The sequence below is a fragment of the Phoca vitulina genome, unplaced genomic scaffold (assembly GCF_004348235.1).
Source record: "Phoca vitulina isolate PV1807 unplaced genomic scaffold, GSC_HSeal_1.0 scaffold9, whole genome shotgun sequence".
Classification (NCBI taxonomy): Eukaryota; Metazoa; Chordata; class Mammalia; order Carnivora; family Phocidae; genus Phoca; species Phoca vitulina.
In genome coordinates, this window is record NW_022589712.1 from 44,217,260 (window position 1) to 44,243,552 (window position 26,293).

Genomic DNA, 26,293 nt, shown 5'->3' on the forward strand with positions numbered 1-26,293 from the left:
CTAAGGACTAGGTGTAAAATGTGTAGGAATGCCTTTGCTTTGCTAAGGGTATTTGAGGTCAATCAGCAAGATAAACTTACAAATGGTATTTTACTCTTAGTATTGATGAATACAAATCATATTTCAGAAGACTACTTAAGTTATGAACATTTAGAAACACTTATTTTTTGTCATTGATTAACCTTGATTTAGTCCTCATACAATATGGTGTCTGTAGCTACAGTCAGCTTAAGCTCCCAGCTCAGCAAGCAGTTTGGAAAAGTCTTTACCCCAGAATTCATCTGCATAGGATGTTGTTCGATCTATGAAATTTAAAAGATTATTTACATTTTCATTTTTAATCAGTGTTCTATTTTAGGTGGTTTTGTAACTTTTTTTTTTTTAACTAAAAGTATTGCAAGTTACCATGCGCTGTTGGTGCTAAATATTTGTCTGATACTAAATCTTTTTCAGGTGTATTTTGAGAGCGGTAGTCCCCGTGGCGGCGGCCAGGAGACTGCGGCTCGCAGATGTCCCGCAGGTGCAGCACAGTGACTCCGGGCTCGGCAGCTGCTGCACTCTGAAACCCATCCCGGCTTCTCCAACTGCTGCCCCCAGACAGGACCTTGCCTTGGCCTGAGGACTCCTGACGGTCTTGCCAGACTCCCGTAGGATTACATTCTAATCTCAGTGGCTTCCTCCCCACCTTCCCTCCTGCAGCTGAGCTCCTACCCGCATCGGGGGCTGGTTGCTTCCGGCTTCCCACTAAACCCAGCTTCCTCTCTTATTGCCTCACCAGCATTGCTCCTAATAAATCTGTTACACAGCAGATCCCTTCTTGGTCTTGGTGTCTGCTTCTTGGAGGACCCAGGCTAACACAAGTGGACCAGGAGTGAGACGTGAGGAAACAGGTTCTTAGATGAGGAACCGGCTCATCTCCCACCCAGAGGCTGAAGAGGAGGACCTCCTGATCGGTAAGTGGTTGGCATGAGGTCACGGCTCACTTTACTACGTATTTCACAAATGGTGTACCTGAACCTGTTCTCCTTAGAAAGGCCTACCTGCAGAGTTCACCTCTGGCTAGTATCCAGCAATTTGGATTTCAGGAGTGTCCCCCCTCTCCCATTCCCTAACTGATAAGGGTGGTTTACTGTGCCTGAAGCCTTTGTACAAACAATAAGATTTATGTTAAACGCCTGCTTTCCTTCTGGGAATCTGGACTTCTGATACATGCCAGGCCGAGTGTACCTCCGTGACTGAGGCCCAATAAAAACGCTGGACTGCAGGCTTGCCCAGGCTCAGGCCGACTTCCCGGTGGACAGTATTTCATGTGTTACACATCATTGCTGGAGGAATTCAGCTCATCCTCTGTGACTTAATTAGAAGAAGACTCTTGGAGCTTGTGCCAGATTTCCTCTGGACTTTGTTCATGTGCCTTTCCCCTTTGCTGATTTTGCCTGGTGTTCTTTCTCTGTAATATCATAGTTGTGAGTACAGCTCTATGCTTAGTCCTGTGGGTCCCTCTAGCGCCCCCTCAGACAGTTACTGCCCCCGTCTCCTCTCTTGGCTGCCAGGCCAGTAACTAGGCTCAAATCCTAGCACAGCCTGGCTGTGGATGTGCTGGGCCTGGTAAGGGAGAAAAGAGATGAGACCTCACAAGTGTAAGAATTAGCTAGCATATACTGCCAGGTGCCAAGTGCTACTAGGATTGGATTTGAGAGGGCTTGATCAAGGACTAAACTCTCTTGTTAAAACAAAGAATTCAGATTGGAAAAAATAATCCACACTGAAAACATAAGGACACAGAAAATCTGAAAGTGAAATGATAAAGAAGATACACTGGGCATATATTCCCCAAAGGCTAGCCGAGATAATTATTCCTGTCAGAGAAACTAGGCTTCAAGAGGGGAAAAAAAGCAGCATTACCAGGGATAGAGAAAGCTACTTCAATTCTTAAAGAATCAACTCAGTACAAAATTAAAATAATTCTAACCTTGTATATATTAATTTAAAATAGCCTCAAATTATATAAAGCAAAAATTAACAGAACCACAAGAAAATTCTAAAAAGCCATCACAGGATTGGGAGGTTGCAACAAAACTTTCAAAGAATTTGGGAAGGAAGGAAGATTTGAATGGCAAAAGTAATAAGATTGTAAAAGACCTCTGGCTCATAAATAGGAAGATAGATGAATGGAAGTATAAGAAGGAAAATTAGAGCCACAAAATATAAAATACACAAACTTGGAGTCTTTGCTTTGGATTGGTAAAATTTGCAATTTGTCAAAATGCCAGCAGGGGGCAGCACATTCTCCAAATATGATATTCTACTTCTGCCTATTAGAACTGGAAGGTTTTATGAAGATTGTCAAAATACTTTTTATTGGGAGGATGAATAAACTGAGAACTAGAAAGTTATATTCCTTGTCCAGGGTTACACAGCTAGTAGGTGTCAGCCAGGACTCAAATCCCTTTCTTGATTCTACTTTAATAGGCCACAAAGGGAGAAAGGGAAATACAGATGAAACTGTCAGCTTTTCAGTCTTTCTCCCCCACTTACATATTTTTTTAATGGTGCAAGGTTTTATGGAGCCTAGGATTGATTAAGTTTTGATTTTTAAAAATGATAGTTGAGCTGGATTTGAATTTCACTAGGAATAGATTTTCTGCAATTGGGTGACTGTTGACATTCCATGGCAGAGCTGCAGACTCTTGAGACGGGAATGTTCCCTCCCTCGCCCTTCATGTGCACAGGGTTCCCGTAGTCTTCAGGGAGCTGGGTTGCAACAGGATACTTGTGACATTTGGGAAAGTGTCAGTCTCACCATCAGTAAGGACATTTTTATCTCTGCCGAGCACCGTAACAAATGCGTTATCTGCTTCTGAAAGCAGAAAAATTGAACCAAAAAAAAAAAAATCAACTAATTTTCAGGGAAAAAAGACAACAGATGAACTGCTGGCTAAACTAATATGAAAAAAGAGAGTAGAGGCAAATGTACAAAATAAGGGAGAAATAACCATAAAAACAGAGGGAATGAACGGGTGATAAAAAACTATTTTAATTTTATATGAATAAATTTGAAAACTTTTCAAAGATAATGTAATTTACCAAAACTGAATTAAGTTTTGGGGCGCCTGTGTGGCTCAGTTGGTTAAGCGTCTGCCTTCGGCTCAGGTCATGATCCCAGGGTCCTGGGATCAAGTCCCACATCAGGCTTCCTGCTCGGGGGGAGCCTACTTCTCCTTCTTCCTCTGCCACTCCTCCTGCTTGTGCACTCTCTCTCTCAAATAAATAAAATCCTAAAAAAAAAAAAAAAACCAACTGAATGAAGTTTTAAAATCTAAACAGATTTCCATGGAAAAAACTGTCAGTGCTGCCTCCTCCCAAAATTACCACAAATATATGGTTTCATAGGCAATGCTACCAAACGTTTAAAGAGCAGATTATTTCAATGCCTAGCAAGAAAAGAACCAAAAGGAGGAGAAAATGAAATTGTTTCTGTCAGGCTAATAAACCTGATGAAGACTGACACAAAGAAAATGACAAGACCTGTCTCGTGAAAGAACATTAATGCAAAAATCCTAAATAAAATGTTATTGATGTGAATTCAGCAGCAGTTTAATGGACTCACACACCATAACTGTTTAATATTAGGACATCCAATGATATAATTAATCATATGGCTGGGTCTAGAAAGGGATCCTAGGCAAGAAAATCATTTGCTTTGTTTTTTTTTTTTTTAAGACATTTATTTGAGAGAGAGCGCACCGCGGAGGGGCAGAGGGAGAGAGAAACTTAAGAGACTCCCCGCTGAGTGTGGAGCCCAGTGCAGGGCTCGATCCCATGACCCTGAGATCACGACCTGAGTCGAAACCAAGAGTCGGAAGCTTAACCGACTGTGCCACCCAGGCTCCCCCAAAATCATTTGCTTCTAGTTCCATAGATGCTGAAAACTAATTGGTGAAAATCCAACACTAATTCTTGGTGAGGAAAAAAAGGAATGAACGGATGCTTTCTTAATATACACCTCACTGTAATCTATTGCTACCCCTAAGCCAGCATCATGCTGAGTAGGGAGATACTAGGAACATTTAATATGGTAAGGGACGTATTGCCAATGGAATTAAGTGTACATATAAATTTGGTAAAGGAGGTTGCAACAGCACTATTGGCCTACATGACCACATTCCCAGAAAAACTAGGAGAATCAACTAAAAAACTACTAGAAACAAGGAAATTTAGTAAAGGAATAGAATATAAACAAATCAAAGAGGAAGAAAAAATACGTTTTAATATTTAAAAATATTTTTAATGAAAAAAATATGTCTGTAATAGCTAATACCAACATGGTGCCTACCATGGGTCAGGCACTGTTCTAAGGGTTTTACATGTATTAACCCTTGTAATCTTCACCACAACCCCATGAAGTATATCCTACCACAGTCTCCACTTAGAAATAAGGAAATGGAGTCAGAGAGAGATAAAATAACACTTTCTTTATCATACAACGATAGCAGAATCTGAACACAGGCAGTCCAATTCCAGAATGTATACTTTTTTCCAGCAAGGCCATACCAGCTCTTGATCTATAAAAGGAGGGGGGTGGTACCATTTCTGATGGCAACAACAAGAAAACACCTAAGCCTAAATTAAACAAAAAATGTGCAGTACTTACACAAAAACCATTTAAAATCCCTAAAGGGATGCAAAAGGCGGCTTGAACAAATGGAAAGGGTTACTACGTTTTGTATGTATAGCCAATGCATAACCACGTATGACCAAAAGTTACATCAGACAAGAATGAATGGGAGCTGAGGCACACGAACATGCCAGGTTAGATCACTCTTGGAAGAATGGGGACAGGCAAGGAGATGACCTTGGGGTATTAAGGGAGAATTCTTTACACTTGAGAGAGATTTGAACAACTTTATAGGCCAAGAGGCAAATACCAGTTGAGAGGGAGAGGTGAGGACATGGGAAAAGGGAATCGTTGGGGCAAAATCTGAGATGAGGGAGAAGCCAATGGGGATTAGGTCACCGGTGAAGGTTTTGAGCCCCTTTCCCGTTGACCCAGGACAGGAGACGAAAAGGACTGGCGTGGATGCAGTTTTCTGTAGGAAGAGGGCTAGACAGGCAGGTACCCGGTCTGATTTTAAGGACCACGAGGGGAAGGAGTGTGGCAAGGCCTCAGAGTACGGGAAGGTGGGAGGAGTGGCACTGCTTTGGAACAGTTGCTGAGGGGCAGTTATCGAAGATCAGCTTGATAAGGTTGAGGAGTAATGGGCCCCAGGTAAGTGGGGAAACTAGGAGTTGGTAAGAGCCCCGGTGTGAACAGTTACACAATGTTCTCCTGCTGCTGTGGTGGACAGGTGCAGGTGGTATGCCGAGGGGGACTTCTGTCGTTAGGGCCTCAAGGTTTGGGGTTCCTGGAAAGACAGCAGCATGAAAATGCTGAGACAAAACAGTTCACATGCTGGATGGAAAGGAAATTCAACTTAAAAAGTTTAACAACCAGAGGAAAATGGTGATTATCTGGGCATCCAGTATCTTCATGAGGTCAACGCACAGGTAGGGTGAAAGGTGAGGAATCCAAAGAACAGGAGGTTTGGAGCAGACAGAATTAGTAAGCTCTCTGAACTGGAGTTCTTGCCGAAGGAGTGTGGACAGGAGTGTGGACATCTGTGCAGGGAGTTTCAGTAGAGTGGAGGTTACTAGAGGAGACGTCAAAAAACCATGCTGGACACTGAATTCTCCAGTGCGATCACAGGGAAAGAATGGAGAAGACCTTGAGCCAGGCAAAAGTCCTCAGTGAATGGAGAACGTGGCTTGGGGGACATTAGGTGCCACAGCGAGAAGAAAAGGTGGCAGAGCTAGGGGGCAGGAGTATCACAGAGGGAGAGGATTTTGCAAGTGGGAGAGAGAGTGAGAATGGGTGGGAAGTGGGTGTCGGGAGGAAGGTCTGCCTTGCCCCCTGGCCACAGCCAGTGCAGCTGTTGAAGAGAAAAGGCCACCTCCACTGGAAAAGGACTCCAAGGGAAGTGGTGCTGGAGGACAGTTTTAGATTTTTTTTTTTTAATTTACTTCAGAGAGCGAGAGGGAGAAGCAGACCCCCTGCTGAGCAGGGAGCCAGACACGGGGCTCGATCCCAGGACCCCAGGACCCCAGGACCACGACCAGAGCCGAAGGCAGGCCCTTAACTGACTGAGCTGCCCCTGGAGGACAGTTTCAGACTTCAGATTGGCTGGAAAGAGAGGAGTTAGTATTTATTGATCACCTACTGTATGCAAAAGACGGATATAAATTCATCTTCACGGCAGCCCTTGTATAATCATTTCCACTTTAGGGATTAAGAAGTGGGTTTAGAAATCACCAATGTTAAAGGATAAACTGAGGCATTTTAAAAATGTTAAGTTTATTTGAGTATTTATAGATTCTAACCCGGTGCTGCCAAACCAGGAGTGGTTAGGAGCACTCCACCAAAGAGGCCTGGGGAAAGACTTCGAGAACATGGGGGAGCAAAGAAAGGAAATTATCGGATTGGCTATAGCTTTAACCCTAGTTGGCTATTCGTCGTTGGTTGTCCTTAGCATTCGATTTCGAAACCTTGCGGCCCTTACAGGTTTAGACTCGGGCTTGCTTCTGCAGGCCGCCAGGGCATTAAAGCCACCTCAGGCCGGTGGCCTACTTGTTTAATTGATTGAGCACCAATAATGCGCTTGAAATCGTGTAGTTAAAAAGATTAAATCCCAGGTTAAACCTGAGTTCTATATGGTTCTAAATGCTTTGCTATTTGTAATAAATACGCTATCTATCTCCTGCCTGCTGGGGAGGCATCATTCCAGCAAGATGAGACGCAAACCTATCTATAAGTTCCTAGGGATGTTAGGTACAATAAAATCAGAGTTCTTTAAAAGGCCCTGCGAATCTCAAGAAATACAGGGCAATACCCAGGCATCAGAATTAAAGAAGACACTTTAAAACTGAGTGGCCAGCACTGGAGCTGAGGCTCTGAGCATCCTGGGGCTGGTGGGAGGGTATTGGTTACTCAGATGCTGGGTATGTAACCTTGAAAAGATAGGAGACAAGATTTGGAGTTTGGCATGACAGGGAGTTGGAACAGTGAAAGGATGAACCTAAAAAAAATCTGCCCAATAAAACAGACAACAAAGGATGAATGGCCCTGGATGACCAGCGAAGTCTCCCCCGAGAAATGAAAACCTGGGGCCTGTGCCTCACGCACAGTTCTGGGTCTACGTCTTTAGCACAGTCTAGGAACCACCAACCCAAAAGTTAAACTAAAAACTGGTACAGGGCTGATAGATTCCTGGTGTTAGTATTGCCAGATTCAGCAAATAAAAATATATAGGACATGAATAGTTTTTAGTATACATATGTCCCAAATATTACACAGAACATTCTTAAACTAAAAAAATTATTTGTTCTTTCTCTGAAATTCAAATTTAACTGGATATCCTGTATTTTGTCTGGCAACCCTACCTGGGCACCTGACAGATATAAACGCAAAACCACTCAGAAAGGACATTATCATGAGGTTTTTCACAGGGAGGGAAAAGCCCTGCTAAGGAAGGGCTCACAATAAAACATATGAAACCATATAAAGACACAAACCATCATGAACAAGAGTCGGGAGAAACAACAAACAGGACAGAGCCTCAAGAACTCGGCCCATTCATTCACTGAGCAAATATTTATGGAGCACTGTTCAAGGTGCTGGATCTGCAGGGAACAAAACAGACAAACAGATGGGGTCTAGCAGGAGAGCCAGAAAACAGAAGCGGCGCCATGTGGGACAGTGGTCAATGTTACGAAGAAAAGTAAAGCAGGAACGGAGAGAGAAAATGTTTTGGAAAGAACGCTCTTTTTCAGACAGGGAGAGGAAGGAAGACCTCCTGGAGATTCTGAGTGTAGACTTGAAGGAAGTGAAAGCAGGAGCCCTACAGATCTGGGGGAGGAACTTTCTAGGAAGAGAGAGCAGCCAGCCCAAAGGTTTCAGGGTGGGTGTGTCCCGGGCAGGTTCAAGCGACAGCCCAGAGGCTTATGTGGCTGAGTGGGGTGAACAGAGGTCTGAGGGGTGACACCATGACGGAGGGGGGCAGATCACAGATTTGCCCTTGTCTAGTACAGGAGCCAGCAGCCCCAGGTGGCTGTTTACTTTTAAATAAATAAAGTTCAGTAAAATAAAAAATGTGTTCCTCAGGCAGTCCAGCCACATTGCAGCGCTTGACAGCCACGTGTAAGTAACGAGTGCCGCGCTGAGCAACTCAGACGATGTCGCTCTCACGGCAGAAGTTCGACTGAATAGCGTGGCCAGAGCCTTAGAAATCACGGCACAGCGGCTCCTGCTCCAAATGAGATGAAGAGAACAGGACAATCAGAAAGAGAATATAAAATGATTAAAAGAAGGAATCAAAGCCCAAGAAGATACCGAGACAGTGTAAAAAAGGGCAGATTGGAAAAAGAACCCACAGACCTAGACATTTTTTAGAAATTGAAATGAAAACCTCAGTGGTTCAATTAAGCAGATGCGATAGAAGACGGAATTAGTAAACTGGAGTATGATACGGAATCTTATACAGTGTTTCACATGGGCCCGGCAATGCTTGAGAAGCTTCCACTAATCACACCAGGCATAGGCAGGTGGATAGTACTGTTCCTCCCCACAGAACAAGCAAGGAAACGGGCGCAGAGAGGTGACGGCTTCTCCTCCGGGCAATCTCAAGTCTGTGCACCCAACCACTGTGCCATATTGTCTCTCGGGAGTTTAGCCAGAACTCAGCACAGGAAGAAAAGAGATGATAAATAAGAGGGACTAAGAGACAGGGATGGAAATGGAAGGAGGTCGTCCAATGAACATGCACTAGGAATTCCAGGAGTGAATAAAGAAAACAGCAGAGGCAAGTAGGTAGTGCAAAACAGGATGGCTGAGAATCTGTCACGGTGGAGAAAGAGGAATCCTAGGGTTCAAGATGCAGGAGTTGGTCCCAAGTAACATGAACACAAATGAACTCACAGAATTCACAGTCCACAGGCAGAGCAGACATCTTTACCAGCCTCCAGGTGAATTTATTCCTAGAAGAGGGAGAGCTGGGAGAGAGACCTGGGGGAGGAGAGGAGCGACCTGGGCGGGTGGTGCACAGTGGTGCGGTGCAGGCAGAGCGCTGGGCGGGGCTGGACTGCTCTGTCTGGGGCAAGGACCACTAGCACGACTACTCAGCCCTAGCCTCGATTCGCAGCCTCAACTGTTCCACGGTCCCAGCGAGCTTAGGCATGCTCTTTCAAGGAAGTACAGGGTGAACGTTGCTCTCAGAAGCTTAGCAACTATTTGGTGCACGAATGAATGAGAGAAAGGCATTTTAAGAAAAGTGAGACCAACCCGGTACCTGCACTGGGACTGCCAAACTGATGTATTTCTAAAAGGCCTCGCGGGGATGTAGTTATGAAAGGCTATTCGTGGTGACTCTAGTTGTGCCTATAACATAACTGATTTCATTTTCTGCTAAGATTCGAAAGCAAGTGTAATAAACAGATCATATCCTTTCTAGATGTTTTCTAGGCTGATTACAAATATTAATAAAATTTTAAATAGAAACAAAACCCAGAGCAGTTTCAGCAGCTTCTGTGGCCAGTGTAGTCTTGCTTGTCAGAGAAGATGTGTTGCAGCCACAACTGTGAGAAGTGACAGAATGCAAAGCCTCCCAATAGGACTTGATAACATAGAAGACACCAGACAATTAGAATGATCTCATTCTCACCTTATCACATGTGCTAATGTTGCAAAACACTGAAAAAGGCATAGTATTTTCCGTTCTTATCCTCTAATTTGGGCTTGGCAGTGTAGGGTTTTATCAGACCTTTCCACTCAACCACCCGGTCTACACAGTGAGGCCACCCTGGGGAAGTGCTGGTCCAAAACAAAGTCCTGTTCTCCTCTCTGTCATGATTAGATCATGAGTACAGGGAAGAAATGTGATGGATGAAAATAACTTTAATTCACTGTAAACAAGTCTATTCCTGTGGACTAATATTTTAATGTTAGAAGGCTACATGCAGCCCACCGAGGGCCTGGATTAGACAAACAGCCAATTATAGAACAAAAACTTTGATAAATGTTGTCCCGACTAATTCTTAACTTGTAAGCCTTGGAGGAAGGCACTTAACATCATTTTTACACAAGAAGAAACTGGGCTAAGGGTTAGAGACGACAGACTGAATATACAAATGGATAACGGACAGACCAAATATAAAAACAGAACTCTGATTTACAAACCCACAGCAATAAGCGCAGGAAAGCAACCCATTATCCACAGGAACCAGCCCAGAAAGCCAGCCCGTGCTAGAAGTCAGGCTTGCAGAAGTCAGACCAGGAAGCAAGAATGTCTGCTAGTCGGGGCGCATGGGTGGCTCAGTCGTTAAGCGTCTGCCTTCAGCTCAGGTCATGATCCCAGGGTCCTGGGATCGAGCCCCGCATCGGGCTCCCTGCTCGGCAGGAAGCCTGCTTCTCCCTCTGCCACTCCCCCTGCTTGTGTTCCCTCTCTCACTGTCTCTCTCTCTCTGTCAAATAAATAAAATCTTTAAAAAAAAAAAAAGAATGTCTGCTAGTCAACTCCAAATCACTAAGATTTGATTACTAACTGATAGCCTCTCTAATTTCTGTCTCCACTTCCAACCTAGGGCTAAGCAGAGAAAGCCAGATACGGATCCCTAACCAGTTATCTAGTTAATCCATCCTACAGCTTCCCCAGGCCAACAGCCTCCAATCAAGGCACACCTGCAGCCCTCCCTCCTTTTCCACCATGAAGCTTTCCAGCCCTCTGCTGCCCTTTGGCCTCTCTCTGCCAAAATGCAAGTGATGGTGGCAGACTCCCTTGCTATAGCAAGCTTGAAGAGACTTCACTTGCTTGGTCGGTCTTCATTTATTTCCAAAATAACTGGCTCAAGATCCCTCAGCTATTGTGCGGCTGATCAGGGTCTGGAACCAAGACCTGTCTGACAACAAACCCAGCTCTTTCCACTGTAATCACTTGCCCTTTTAGGAAGGCTCAGCCTCAGAGGCCTTCAACAGCCTGGCCAGCAGGACACCAGTGAGAGGGAGGGGCACTGTGATTTGGCATAGTTTATTATTACAATTAGTATGCATATAAAACCACGTAAACTCCACAAAGTAAACGGTTTATCCTCTAAAATACCCAAAAAGTCTGTCAACTTCCAACACCCTATTTTAATATTTATAGTTTCACAGAAAGTCATAGTTCTACAAACAGAATCGTAATACATTTTTTAGGTAAAGGATTTTTTTGGTCCACATTTTTTGTTAAACACACACTTTCCTCTTTGGCAAAAGAGGGCAAATCGTCCACAGTGAACTCAAAGCAAACAGATTAAAAGCACTGAACATGAGGTACAGCTGAGGTTTGGGCTAATCTGGAATTAGAGACAATGCTGATTTTGTAAGAAAATCAGTTCCCAACCATCTCAGTAGAAAAAAGCTTTATGTAGATTTGGCCTCGGTCCCTTTTGTTAAGAACACACCTCAAATAACTTTGCGTTTCATAGTTACAATGTGTTATTTTCTGAAGAAAGTCATGCAAAGTGTGGGCATCTGACCTCAGCAATATTTTTAATTAGGTACAAAAGCATCTGACACAGTAATTCAGACTGTAATCACTGTGCCACCTTCATTCAGTTTGTTGGGAGAGCAGTTTTGGTTGCTGCTACGTCTCAGCACTTGGCTTTGCAGACAGTTTGAAAAGGTGGATTTGCCTGGGAAAGCCATACAGTATCTGCTGGGCCCGAGGTGAGGAGGAAGCAAAGTGGGATGAAGGTCCCTCAGGCAGGGAGGCCCCCTGCGGCCCGCAGGAACCTCCTTCCTGCTCGGCGGGCGCCCTGACGGGCCACCGCACATCCCATCCCAAGTGGAGTCAGGAACAGGCAGCTGCTGAGGTGGTTGTGTGGTACTGTGTTTTGTTTTAATCTACAATCATAATTGCTAACAACCACCCTGGTGTGTTTCTCATGCTTCAAGTAATTTCATTCCTTCCAGAAGAATGTTAGCAATGCTTTTAGTTCTAGTTATCAAAGGAAAGGAAATGAGCCACAATAACAACAAGATTAAGTTTAAACAGACCTGCTGCGAACACAGTATCAGATAAAATAGACTTAAAGGGTGAACATACTATTATACACGTTTTTGCAACAGCTGCATTCTCCCACTTAGCCTCTGTGCAGAAGTAAAATCTGATAAAGCGAACTTAAGTTACTTTAATTCATGTTAAATACAACTCTGTACAGATTGCACATTTTATACCAAAGCAGCTCAATATCACAGTTAGAGAAATGAAAATGCCCTCTGAGAATTTTCATTTTCCTAGCCCAACAAAACCCAACAGACTCCTGCCCTAACAAAACCAGATGCACTACTTTGTAAACAGGTGAGGTGGTCCCTAGGACTCCACCGCAGGAGCCTATGAAATCTCAGGCACACCCACGCGCACACCGACGCACACGCGCGCACACACACGCACACTTGACCCCATCTCCCGTCTTCCAGGGCCGCACACAGCCCGCCGGCCGGTACCGCAGCAGGTTGCTTTCACAGTGTGCTCACAAGAGAGCAGTCATGGCTGTGGGGCTGAGGGGTTGGAGGCAGTCTCGGGGGGCCGCGTAGGCGGCGCTGGCGGCCGGCTTCGCCCGCGGCTCCTGGTAGTCGGGGTGGACGGGCTCCGCGACCGGGCCGCCGGCTGTCGGCTGATCGTAGCCCGGACTCCGGGCTGCGGTCGCGGGGCGCGGCGGCGTCTGGTACGACGCGCCGCCGGCCGGGAGCGCGTGCGCGTGCGTTTGCGCGTGCGCCGGCCCGGGTCCCGGCGCGCGGTAGCCGCCCTGCGCCGAGAAGGCGTGCGCCCGCGCCGCGTGCCGCTCCACGATGGGCGTGGCGTACTCGGGCTCGGGGTGGGTCAAGGGCAGGGCGTACTCGTGGCGGCCGGCCGGCAGGGGGCAGTCGTAGTGGCTGCCGGCCTCGGCGCTCGGCGCGGCCTCGTCCGCCTCGGTGTCCATCGGACGGAAGGTGGAGCCCTTCCTGGTCACGGTCCCGGTGCCAATCATGAGCGGCGGCTGGTAATCTGAAATCAGAAGCGCAGGAGACGCACCGTGTGTGTGGCACACGGACGCCCGGGCAAGCCGGCTGTTTGCGGAGAGGGGTGCTCTGCGGAGCCAACTCGGCTGAGTGCCTGCGATGCAGCAGGCAGGGTGAGAGAGCCCGAGGTGTAAAAGGCGGAGGTGCCACACACAGGGGCTTACACAGCCGAACCCGTGCGTTAGGAAGCCTCAGCGCAGCGCGGGAACCTAGAGAAGGCAGAGATGACACTTGCCCACACCTGCGGGGGTAAGGGGAAAACACCGCATGGAGCTCTCAAACTGGCTCCTGAGATGCCAGATTTTGGAGGTGGAACGGGAACGGTGATTCAACAACCTATTAAAAACCATGGGAAGAGTCGGAGTTTGATGTGGCCAGAGTATGAGGGACATGGCGTAGTTTAATGGAATACGAAGACCAAAACAGTAGGTTGGGGACTAATGATAATGGCGATGGTAACGATAAAGCTCCCACTTATTGAGTCCTTACTCTGTGCCAGGCATTAGTCTAAGATATTATCAGTCAGTGAAATCCTCAAAAAAAGTACAAAGAAGAGGTAGTGACTATTACTCCATTTGACAAACGGAAAACGGAAGCAGGTTGAGATGAAGTAACCTCTCCAAGATCACCCAGCTGGCAGCCAGTGGAGCCAGAGGTGGAACTCCGGTCGCAGGTGTATGCTGTTACCGCAGGCTCCTTCATAGAGTGCCAGTGCCCTGCTGGCAAGTTTGGCTTACTTCTGTAGAAACTACTGAGGATTCTAAAGAGACTGGCACAGGCAGAGGTAACCTGGAAGCCGACTGAAGAAGGAAAGATCAAAAAATGAGAAAAAAAGGAAAAGTGTAAGTCACACACTAGGGGTCTGGCAGCAGCCTTGGAAAGGCCACCCTTTGGAGACATGACTCAGAGAAATGTATTATCAGCAGTGTGGGGCGTGAGGAAAGAGGGCAGCCAAGGCCCCTTCCCAGGTGTTAAGCCCAGAAGCCTGGGATACACAGCTGGGAAGCCACTGGGAAGAGAATGTATGGAGCAGTCGTGGGGAGGGTTAGGAACAAGGGGTTCAATTTTGGGCCCACTGAGGAACTGGTGGCACCCGCATCGCAGGTAGAGGCGTCCAGCAGGTGAGAATTACTCACTTCTTGGGGAAAGCGAGGGAAGTCTGGGCTTAGCGACTGAGGAGACAAAAATGCAAGGAAGGGCTCTCTATTGGGAGCTCTGAAGCCGGCGTCGGCGGGGGGGGGGGGGGGGGGTGGGGGGGGGTGAGACTGCTGAAGAGAGAGACTGTGACTAAGTGAGGGGAAGAGCGAGACTCAGGGGCTCACACAGTCAAGGTGCCCAAGAAGGACCACACAGTGGGGGAGGGCAACAGGCTGCACCAGAAGCTAAAGAACAATGAAAGGAAGAGGACAGAGAAGGGGGTCTTTCCTCCCCTTGTTCTATCTACAAGGTAGCACTAGAATTGTCGGGGACCGGGGATGAAGGAATAAGAAGATGGATTTTGTGGGGAGAGATGCTCTCTTTGCCCTGAAGTGGCTCAAGCAAGCTTTCCACTGGTAGCTTTCCGACTTTGATACACACACGCACCACCTGGGAACTTCTGGGTCGGTAGGCCTGGGGCATGGCCTGAAAGCCCGCATTTCTGGCAAGCTCCCTGATGCTGCTGGCCCTCAGAATGCACTATGGGTAGCGAGAAGCTAAGCAGTGCTCCTCAGGGAGTGCGGTCTGCAGATGCCTACATATCTGAGAACCGAGACAGGTCTGCAAAAAGACAAGTACACAAATTCAGAGCAAGTGTTTAGAAACTCACGGCAATTTGAGAGTACCTTTATGTCCACTGAGCCTAATAAAAGCCTTAGAGCTTTGTATTTTGTATATCTTTTTAAAAATGTCATTATTGCTCCTCATTTTTACAGTGGACCCTGAACAACAGGGGTTTGAACTGTGTGTGTCCACTTATAGGCGGATTTTTTTTTTCAATACAGCGTAGTACTGGAAATGTATTTTCCTCTATGATTTTCTTAATAATATTTTCTCTCACTTTATTGTAAGAATACAATATATAATGCATATAACATACAAAGTATGTGTTAACTGTTTATGTTATTTGTAAGGATGGAGTCAACAGTAGGTTGTTCTGGTCAGCAATAAGCTATGAGCAGTTACGTTTTGGGGGAGTCAGAAGTTATACATGGATTTTTGACTGCGCAGGGGGGCGGCATCCCTAACCCCCTTGTTGTTCAAGGGTCACGTGAATTGTATTTTACAAATTTATTAGTTCTTGATGGATTAGAAATAATTTTTTAAAAGGCAAACAACAAAACTGATCCTTCCCCAAGGACAGTTTGAGAAGCTTGACTCTCAGGAATGGCTAATCCGGCCTCAGAGGCCATTCTAACACTGGACGGCATCGTTCATCTCCTAGCTCGTCTTCCACAAGGCCAGGAACTGTGCTTTCCAGGCCCTCTTTCTTAGTGTCTTCACCAAAACCTTAGTAACAGATTAATTCAGGGCTTCCAGATTCTCGTGGTACCTCAGGGGCCATTGCTATAGTTCTGCTCTAGCTCCTGTTGGTGTAATGGCCTTGTCTGAATGGGCTTTTGAGAGAGATCTCAGTGTCCGTTTGCAACTCTGTGCAGAGTTAAGAAAGAAGACTATACACATTACTGACTTATTGGGCCTCATCTAAACACAAGGGTTTTCATCTTATTTCCCTCCTGGTCTCCCCCCTCCCAGAAGCAGCACGTCTGACCCCAGAGCACCGTCCCAGAGGCTTAACCCTTACCTGCCATATCACTTGTGATGAGATCTAACTTTTGCGTCATTTCCTTTTCATTATCATAGCTGATGGTGAACTCAGCAGACTGATGTCTGGCAAAGGGATATTTGATCTGCTTCCAACAGTCTGGAATAAAGATAACAGGAAACTAATATCTCAGAAGTGTAACACACATTGTCCATGATGTGTTTCTCAACGAGTCGGGGGTCAGACCGCCTCCTGCCGGCTGACCTTATGTGTAAGTGCATGGCCACGGCTCCTCAGATATATGTGGTAGAAACAGCATGCTGTGGTCGTTACAACAACAACGGACAGCATTCCGACCACGCTTTCCACTTGCCTTTGCTATGTATCTGTGTACCCCTCACGTCCCAGATTATCCCTATGTTACACACGTGGGGGGCATGGTTTCCCGTCATCTGCACAGACGCGACACTCGTGTCTCAGGAGTCAACACATCCGGCTCTTGAGACCCTGCAGAGGGGGTGTCCCAAAGTGCCCCTAAGATTCTGAGGGGTCCTGCCCTGCTGCCCTCTCTCTGGACCGTGGCTGACTCATTGCATGGGCATCGTGTAGTCCTAAGGATTCTCTGCAACCTGAACCTGAACCCTGCCTGGTTCTTCCTTCACTTTCCCAGAATGGGAAATACTGTGGAAGCCTGGAGATGCGGAGTGTGCTGGACAACATACTTTGTGAAAATGGGGCTTTTATAACTTCTCCTGGGTGACAGGCATTGGGGTGGCCTAAACTCCAATGGCCAAAAACCCTGAATGTTGATAAATGATGGGATAATGCTGAACAAAAGTAAAAGTAACTGGCCATGAAAACTCCCAATTGAAATAAGGAGATAGGACACAATATTCCATTTCTTTTAGGCTTGCAACCTTAAAGGCTATAGAGCTTATTTTTTTAACCATGTAAGTGTGGGCCACAGACCTAATCATGCTTTTAATCAGCAGACCTGTCCCTTCTGCAAGACAGAATAAAACCGTAGATAGAGTTTTCTGTAAACCAACCTGTTTTCTGGGCCTTAGCTGATCCATATGGATTTCCTTTCTTCTTCCTCCTACAGAGACAAAAGAATCCTACTTGAAAAGGTTTCTAAGTGATAAATGTTGTTTAGAGAAGAATACATTATACTTTCTACCCCTACCCAACTTGTTCTTAAAACATATATTAACATTTTATCTTGGCCAAAGTAATGCTGCTTTTCTACACATGAACATCTGGAAAGCAAACATTTTGGTTTTGTGGTTATTTGCATAGAGAAGAAACTTAAAAATGTCAAGTCACATACTTTCTGAGGGCTGCAAAGATTCCCATTCCAGCAAGCAGCACGGCAAGGAGCACCAGCGGAATAGCAACAGCTGTGATGTTTATTCCTGGGAAGGGGGAAGCCGCCACATTACAACAGAAATGAGCTGCAGCCCAAGTTCACAATCTAAAACTCAACACTGACTTGAAGGGTCTTCAACAGTTTAATATATGGGGAAAATGAATATGTGCTAGGCATTTCCTGATATCAGAAAGCAAACAGAGAGGATTCAAAATCCTGGCTGAAGTTTAGGAAAATAACTTTTCTTTTATTTTCCAAAAAGGCAATTTTTGATGGTCCTCAGGGATTGACAGCTACTCTGAGCTTGTTGTTTGGACAACATTAGACTCCAAAATCAGAACTGGGCGGGGGAGGTTTCAAACTGGCCCACCCAGCTGGCCCGGAGGTAATCAGCTCAAGGAACCAGTTCCCCCAGGTGGTGGGAGGCTTTGCACGTGAACAATAACAGGAGCTGGGGGGTGGGGGGGGAAGGGGAGAAGAGCCCTGGGCTTCCCGTTACTAGGGCTCTGGAGCGGAGGGCTGAGAGGAAATGCAGACTGATCACCTCAGACAGCATTTCCACTCTGCCCACGGAATACCGTGTCTTCCTACTTCAAAAAAGGAAGTCACTTTAACAGCTACTAAAGGAGGCCCCAAGCTTGTAGACACTATGGAAACTAAAAGAGAAATATTTGTTCTTCACCCTTTATCTGTGATCCCTGAGAAGAAAACAAAGGGATGATCAGGAGTGGAAATGTGTAGTTCATGAAATGGGGGGGGGGGGGGGGGGGGGAGAGGGAGGGGCCATATAAGCACCTTCAAAAGGAACAAAAGTCGTAAATAACAGCGGTGTTATTTACCAGAGTGGAGATTTGGGAAAAATCTAAGAACTTAAACATCCAACAACAGGGGAATGGTTAACTAAGTGACGGTATATCCATATGAAAAAATACTATAAAGGTATTAGCAACTGTGTTTTTCAACTGCTTAATAACACGGGAAGATGCTCATGATCCAATGTTAAGAGAAAAAATATATGCTACAGAACAAAGTATGTGGTATGCTACCATCTTTTCTCAAAGTTATAGATAAATATAGTTGATCGGATACAGTGGAGTATGGTGATTATCTGTGGATGCTAATTTATGGCTTATTTTTATTTTCATATTTATATCTTATATTCTGAAAAAATAAATGACTTTTAATGTTTATTACTTGAATAGATTATATATTTACACGTTCAAACTTCAAAAAGTATACAAAAGTCTCCCTCCTACCTCTGTTCCTCCTCTATGGGAAGCCAAATTATGTTTCTTGACATTCTTCCAGAGATATTGGAATGATTATCTCTATATATTCATTCTTTAGTGCCTTTTTTTAAAAAAAAATTTATTTATTTGAGAGAGAGAGAGAGTGAGCACAAGCGGGCAGAGGGTCAGAGGGAGAGGGAGAAACAGACTCCCTGCTGAGCAGGGAGCCCGATGCGGGACTCGATCCCAGGACCCTGGGATCATGACCTGAGCTGAAGGCAGACGCTCAACGACTGAGCCACCCAGGCGCCCCTCTTTATCCCCTTTTTTGCACACATGATAGAGTGCTATATGGACTACCCCGTCCTTTGTGTATTTTCTTAAGTTTGTCTCTGTCTCTAGCTTCCTCTATTACTAAACACATTTATTTTTCATGGCTGCAGAGTATTCCATTGTATGGAGGTGCTATTATTTTTCCATAAAATCTTTACCTGGTGTTTGAAGGGCAAATACTACTTTCTCTACTTACAATATTACACCAAAGAGCTGTGGAGATACATCATTTTACACACAGAGCCATCGGACTCCGGACATTCATACGACAGAGAAAAAAGTTTTTGTTGAAGCTACTGTAATAATCACACGGAGTCCAGTTATGCTCCTGAGGAAACCACAAAAAAGGAACTGCTCTACCTGTGGGCATTTCCGGAGAGGGGACGGATTTTGTGATCGTCTCATCTTCTCTTTCAGTGGAACCGACAGTATTTGGACTTGTTTTACGCAACACCAACGACTCATTACCTGAGGCAGAGAAGAGGTTGGAAGAACCACATTAGTAACAACTACCTGTCAAAGGGCACGATCCGAACCGAGGAACTCGCTGACTTGCCTTGTGTGACCTGGCAGCCAAAGAGCTCCACTTTCAAGGCTATCCTCTGGTGCCATGTCTGGGGGACAACCCGCACGTATCTGGCCACGATGGGAGGGATGAAATTATTCCTCACTGGATCCCGAAAATTAGAGTTGCCCTGAAACACCTGTAGAGTCAAATAACTTTGACCTGAAGAGGCTAGTGGTTAGCGCATCCGTCTTCCCACCCCAGTCCTACCTGGCTGTAGGACACCAGAGCCAGGAACCTAGGTCTGAGCTGGTTCTGCGGCACGCTTGGTAGTGCAGACGCAAGGCTTTGCCAACAAAGACTGCGTGCCCTGACTAGGGTGGTGCTGCAGATCTGGTCTCTGGAAACACCCTGATAAAACTTCTGGAGACCCACTCTCCCACTCAGTTCTTTCCTCTCAAGTTTCTCTTACCTTTTCTTTATTACTCGCAATTCCTTTATAGGTCCTCCACTTGGAGTTGCTGTTTTTGAACTTCATCACGAAACTCTTAACATAAAAGTTGAAATTCGACTGTGTGGATCCTGTGGTCATAATTCCTTGTAAGAAAATATTATTGATAGGTTAGATTTTACAATGTAGCATGTATTACAATACCAGGTTTCTTTTCTTTCTTTTTTTTTTTTCCTCACTTGAAATCTTAAATCATTTTGCAGGCCAATTTTTCTTATTTGCATTTTGAAACCTGACCACAGCTGAGTGTTTCCACACTGACAACATGCCATAAAAAGGTTTCTTCTAGGGGGCGCCTGGGTGGCTCAGTCGTTAAGCGTCTGCCTTCGGCTCAGGTCATGATCCCAGGGTCCTGGGATCGAGCCCCGCATCGGGCTCCCTGCTCGGCGGGAGGCCTGCTTCTCCCTCTTCCACTCCCCCTGCTTGTATTCCCTCTCTCGCTGTGTCTCTCTCTGTCAAATAAATAAATAAAATCTTAAAAAAAAAAAAAAAAAGGTTTCTTCTAGGGGCGCCCAGGTGGCTCAGTCCATTAAGCATCTGCCTTCGGCCCAGGTCATGATCCCAGGGTCCTGGGATCAAGCCACACACTGGGCTCCCCGCTCAGCGGGGAGTCGGCTTCTCCCTCTCCCTCTGCTGTTACCCCTGCTTGTGCTCTCTCTCTCTGTCAAATGAATAAATAAAATCTTTAAAAAAAAAAAAAAGGTTTCATCTACTCCTTATAGCCACACTTAGAATCTGCACACAGGTTCTTCCCATCAAGACAATGCGAAGCCTTGTTACTTTTAGAAAAGACACAGAATACTTTGAGGTAGAGAAAGAGGCGCCTATGTAGCTCAGAAACATAATTTCAACTGCCCGTCAGTTTGCATTTGTGAAACTGTACCCGTTATTTTCTTTTTCTCTCCCAAATCGGTCTCCAGCCACTCGCGCTGTTTACGGTTCTTGCCACTGTCCCCCGAAGCCCATGACAGGTCTTGGCCCTGAACTTGGGCTTGGCCAGGAGACCAGTGAACTTGTTCTCCCATCTCACTGACCCACTGCCAAGAAGCTCTGATCTGTGTGTCAGGTTCCAAACTCAATGATCTGCTGCAACCTAAAAAAAAAAAAAAGGCCAAGAAAGTATTTTAGATATAAACAGAAAATGAAAGCAAAAAAAAGTACTCCATTTCAACTAGAATTATTCAGTTGATTTACTTCCATTCTGATATCAAATCAACTGTTTATTAGTTTTTTAATGGCCCAGACTTTTCATCTGACTCATTTGTACTGTGGTCCCTTACAACTGCTGCTTTTCTTTTTAATGGACCTCACTGAAGTCGCATCCCCTATAAATGACGTCTCTCTGTTCCTACTGTAGATTTTCCTTCCTAGACTTCTAAATTCACCCTCATTTCAGCAAAGTACGACGTGTCTTAAATGTGTTTCAAATGCTGAAGGTTCTTCTCACTTGATCAGAGAGGACTCTATTGTCTGTGTCCTTGAAGAGGACGGACATCCGGGTGCTCTGAAGATCAGTAAATTGTACTCAACGTCATCATTGTCATGTCCAAGACAATGTGGAGGTTGGCAAATAAAGGCCACACTCCTCTCCTGGACAAAGAAGACATATTCATATTGTTGTCTGGAAATATTTTACTTTATGCTGAGAGAATATTTACACAGAATATATTCCATGAGGGAGGGGCTAAGAAGCCCTTATTTCACACACTCGTGTTCGGGCACTTTATTCAAGATAACCACAAATCAAACTAATATTTAAAAGCTTTTCCTGTTAAAATCTAACAGAAAGGAATTTTATCTTAACATAAATGGCATTCTGCATTTTCATCGTTTTTTTGGCAAAAGTTTGAAAGAGCTTCGATTACAGAGAAAAGTATTCTGTACTTCGTGCTAATTGAGTTCCTGTCTCGGTATTTTTAAGTTACAGCGCACTTGGTGCTGTGTGACCTGCGGGGGAGGAAAACAAAACCCTTAAACTACAGCGCGGGAGGGGGATGGGAGAATAAACCACCACTGAAGACGTTAAAATATCAAATTCTTTTTTTTTAAAGATGTTTTTTATTTATTCGACAGAGAGACACAGCGAGAGAGGGAACACAAGCAGGGGGAGTGGGAGAGGGGGACCGCAGAGCAGGGAGCCCGATGCGGGGCTCGATTCCAGGACCCCGGGATCATGACCTGAGCCGAAGGCAGATGCCCAACAACTGAGCCACCCAGGCGCCCCCTAAAATATCAAATTCTTAAGGAAAGCTGGATCCTTACCGTTGGAGGTAAAGAGAAATCGCTTGTCGGACAGGGAACCGCTGCAATGATAAACACAAACAGGAGGAGGTGAGCTGCTTACCTGGATCACAACGACGGACACAGCACCACAGCCCAGGCGTCATGGAGCCTTCCCGCACCTCACGGGGTCCTCACCGCACCCCAGCAAGGCTCTTACCATCTTCATCACTGGCCTTTTATAGAGAAACTCAGGACCACTGAAGGGAAGCAACGTTACTAACGCCACCCAGTCACACTCATCCCTACATCCGTGAACCACCCTCCCTCTGGATGACAAGGTGCAGCGGGAGAAAACTCATAGCATCTCACTGACCGGCCTGAGCTGGGCCTCGCCGCTGCGGGACAGTCCTACTGCTGAGCTGGCATTAACCCCGGGGCCTGTGGACTCTAGGATTTCTACAGCTTGTGGTGCACCCAGAGGCAAACATCATATCGACCTCACTCTGCAGCTGTCTCCTTCCGTGGAGAAGAGATCCCGAAGGCCCAAGACTGTATTTACCTTTTTGTAAGCCCCTCACCAACTCAACAGTGTGAAACTACGTAGAAAATGTGAAGTTCTCAAGATGAATCCTGCATGCATAGTACTCAGTATACTGATACTCGAGAAATGCACCAAGAGGTAGATGCCACTGTTGTGTGCAGTTACTTTACAATCTGAGAGGACTGCTTGTTATTTAAATGTTTTAACTCTGAATTACAACCAGCAACCATGGACAGAGAGAGTACTGAATGGTGAAATCCACAGAAAACCCAGAAAGAGTCTGGACAAGAGTCTAAGAACCTTCCCAGCAAAGCTCTGGGACCATTGTTTAGAAGTACCAGGTGGTCCAAGTCCCCGGAATGGACCTTTTCGTTCATATTCTTTGTCCACTCTCGAGCGGAGACTCCACAGCCCTGCCATCCCACATGAAGGTTCTGTTATACCCGCTGCACTGAATACAATGCAGGCAGCCATCATTTCTCACATGTAGATGCGGACCCGCTTGCCTCAATTCACAGTTCGTGCCAAAGCCGGGGTGAAGATCCAGCTCTCCTAACTTCTAAAGAAAGGTGCACGTGGTTCACATTCCAAGTTCTATTAATTTACTTAGAGCCTCTATTTGACTGCTTTTTCCATTTTTTTCCTAACATTCCTGCACTAAGTATTACACTTGAAATTTTGCCCAAATAAAGCACCTGATATTGTGGCAACTCGGAGGGCCTCAACTCGCTGCCGCTGCCATGAGACACTAAAATATTTATTTTGTTGTTGTTGAAAAAGAGAAGTTAGGGGAAGAAGGGTAACTGTGGCGTTATCCCTGGGAAGACACCGCCAGGGGAGGCTCTACTCCCAACGGCTCTCTGCCTGGCTCTTCACCCGTGATCAGCTGCAATACATTTTTCCATTGCACTCTATTAAACTAAATACAACCACTTGGAGAATTCTATGGGTAAATGAGCCTCCTCTCCTAAAAACGAAAACCCTCCAGGAGGCTGGGGTTCTGAGGCAGTCACACGTCAGGGTGAATGCATTCAATCAGATGCCTGGAATTGCCGGCCTTCCCCGGGGGCTCGAGAAGCCATCAAGAAGAGGCTGATGTCAACTGAAAAAGCAAAGCTTTCGCTGCTGGTGGTGTGAGCCTTCACCCTTGGTCTGAGGTCAGCCTCTCTTCCTGATTCCATTCTGGTCTCCTCAAATCAAGGAAGTGACCCGACCCGGATGAATCCCAGAAGAACCCTAGATATTTACTTTAGGGACTCCTTCTTCCTCAGTGGCAGAGCTTTTTCCTGAACACCAAACAATCATGCGTGGGAACACAAGTTCAATGACCGCATGCACACTGCTTCCCCAGCAGCACACGGGCACAGAGAAAAACAACTGCCCCCTGAAGACTTGGGAGTCAGGAGGAGTGGAAGACATGTGTCCGCATGTAGTTCACTCTTCTCTGCTCAGGACAAAAAGCCAGAGCAAAATCAGAGCTAGAAGGAAGAAGGGACCTTGATATAAACCTGGACTTTCTCTTCTTACCAAAACAAAAATCGAACAGTTTGTTCAAATAACTACATGGAATGTGGAGCAAAACTCTTCCTGATTCATTCGTGGTTGAGATTTCTGGACTCTGCATGAACGTTTAATATTGACTTATATAAAGAGACTTCATCTGTCTCAAGCCCAGAAGTAATTGAGAACGTGTCTACTTCTCTTCAAGTAGTTTAAATAATTTTTTTTTCAAAAGTAAAATAAAATCCTCATAGTACAAGTTCAACTTTTTACGGTCCTTTTTTTCTACAAAAGAAGCACTGAAATGTATACAAACATAAGCAAGAGATTCCAAAAAACAGATTTAAAACCAGAGGCCAATTCTCTGTTCCTATCTGGAGATGTGGCTCCCAACAAATCTAGGCCACAGGATGGCATCTTTCTGAAGTAGTGCCCTGGTGTCGATATATTAGACCATAAAAAATGTAAACAGAAACAGATCCTCAAAAGTCAAGGTCAAGCCGACACAGCTTACTGTGTATAAGCAATCACTTTTATTATAAATCAGGAGATAATATTTATGTTCCACAAACCTTGAGGCAAATACATAAGTGAAAAAATATATGTACATACATATGTGTGTATATATGCATATATAATGCATGCATACATTTCTTTATATATAGTACCTATATGTACATGCATACATGTATGTATAAAATACATGCATGTGTATATAAAATGAATTTATAATACACAAATATATAAATTTTATTTATTTGAGTAAGGATTTTACTTTCTAAAGGTACTCTGCTACTAGGCATTTAGATCTTAAATTTGGGACTGATTTGTCTTTGGTCACACAATAGGAAAAGAACACTTTGGGGCCTCTCCAAGCTAAAAGTCCTCTCCAGGGGGAAAGCAGAGGGGAGTCCTCTCTATAGCAAGCAGAGAACACCAAGACAGAGCGGTGAGCCTGTCCATCAGAGTGCAGCCGGCACCCAATCCTTAGTGGATGACTGCCTTCTGCAGATTACATACAGCATCACTGGGTGGCTTGTGAAAGCCTTGGACTGGAATACCCTCTCCAGTTACCCCACCCGCAGCCCCCGACTCAAATTGCCGGTGGGAGCTCTGCCTTTTCCCTCAGCCACCCACCAGCCAGGGCCCTGGACATGAGCCTGGTGTGCTGACTGCCACGACTCCTTTCATGTCCCTCTCTGAGCCTTGACTCTGCTCCCATGTCCCCATATGCCTGGTTCCTGCCTTCCACCAAACCCAAGGCTTGCCTTCTTCATGAAGGTGACCTAACCAGTTTCTACCCCTAACTTCAGCCACTGCTTCGAAATCCCCTCTCCTGTGAGCTTAAGCCACACCTCAATCCAGAAATGGGTATTGGTCCCTAAGTTTACCTATGAATTCATCAATCGGTTCTTTGGAACTTAAGATACATTTTCCTAAAAAACAATATTACAACTTGGAGTCAGAATCCCCATTTGAACTACAGTATTGCTAAACTAAGCTGTAATACATTTAGATAAAAAGCAGAAGGGGAAGGAAAAAAACTACTGTATAACTTTCTCAAAATGACATCAGAGTCACTACATTTATGCTAACTAGGGAACCTATCAACCCCCTTATGTGGTTTTTTTTTTTCACCATATGAGATGGTCCACACTGCCTGGGAGAACAGAGCAGGGAAACATGACCGTGTTCTTTCTGCACATAAGCAGGGACCACGGCAAAATGGCGGGGTGGGGGGGCTGGAGGGGGGGTGGTCGGTGATCTGCACACAGACAGGGAAGTGGCAGAGGATACAGGCCCTGACCTCCTTTTTCCTACTTTTGGATCCTGAAATTGAAATGCCTGTAGTCTCTGTCTTGTGCCATATTCTGGGGACCAAGACTATATGGTGACAACCTGTCCAAAAAACACAGGGTCACGATAGCAGGAAGACATTTCTGGGGTAGGCAGGGAGGGAGCAGGAGATAAACACAGTGGCTTGAGGATCACCGTTCTCTCACAAGGCCTCCACCCAAGGAAAGCCTCCCTCTGGCCCATTCCAAGCTGCCTGTTTCTATGGGTGGACACCTGGACCATGAGGCGAGATTATATTTAGTTCTAACAGCTCTTATTTTCCACTCCAGAAGCTGAGGAAACCTAAAAGCATTAAAAGCTCAGGTTGAAATGTTTAAAACAATTGAACAATTGACATACTTTTTTCTCATGAA

General features: G+C 45.5%; 1 protein-coding gene across 2 annotated transcripts in view; it reads right to left on the reverse strand.

Annotated features, from left to right (window-relative positions):
- Positions 1-13,024: 13,024 nt before the first annotated feature.
- The window catches only part of DCBLD1 (discoidin, CUB and LCCL domain containing 1), a 60,119-nt gene continuing 46,850 nt past the window's right edge, over positions 13,025-26,293 (reverse strand). The window contains exons 7-15 of one of the 2 annotated variants that reach the window (XM_032408000.1): positions 22,082-22,122; positions 20,703-20,912; positions 19,781-19,905; positions 19,360-19,507; positions 19,164-19,271; positions 17,203-17,287; positions 16,922-16,971; positions 15,912-16,031; positions 13,025-13,929 (exon numbers count right to left, since the gene is read on the reverse strand). In XM_032408000.1, coding sequence (XP_032263891.1) covers positions 13,664-13,929; positions 15,912-16,031; positions 16,922-16,971; positions 17,203-17,287; positions 19,164-19,271; positions 19,360-19,507; positions 19,781-19,905; positions 20,703-20,912; positions 22,082-22,122 — 1,153 coding nt within the window. In that variant the 3' untranslated portion in view covers positions 13,025-13,663. Of the gene's footprint in view, positions 13,930-15,172; positions 15,758-15,911; positions 16,032-16,921; positions 16,972-17,202; positions 17,288-19,163; positions 19,272-19,359; positions 19,508-19,780; positions 19,906-20,702; positions 20,913-22,081; positions 22,123-26,293 lie in introns of those variants that run through there. The other variant, XM_032408001.1, reaches the window with a different exon arrangement.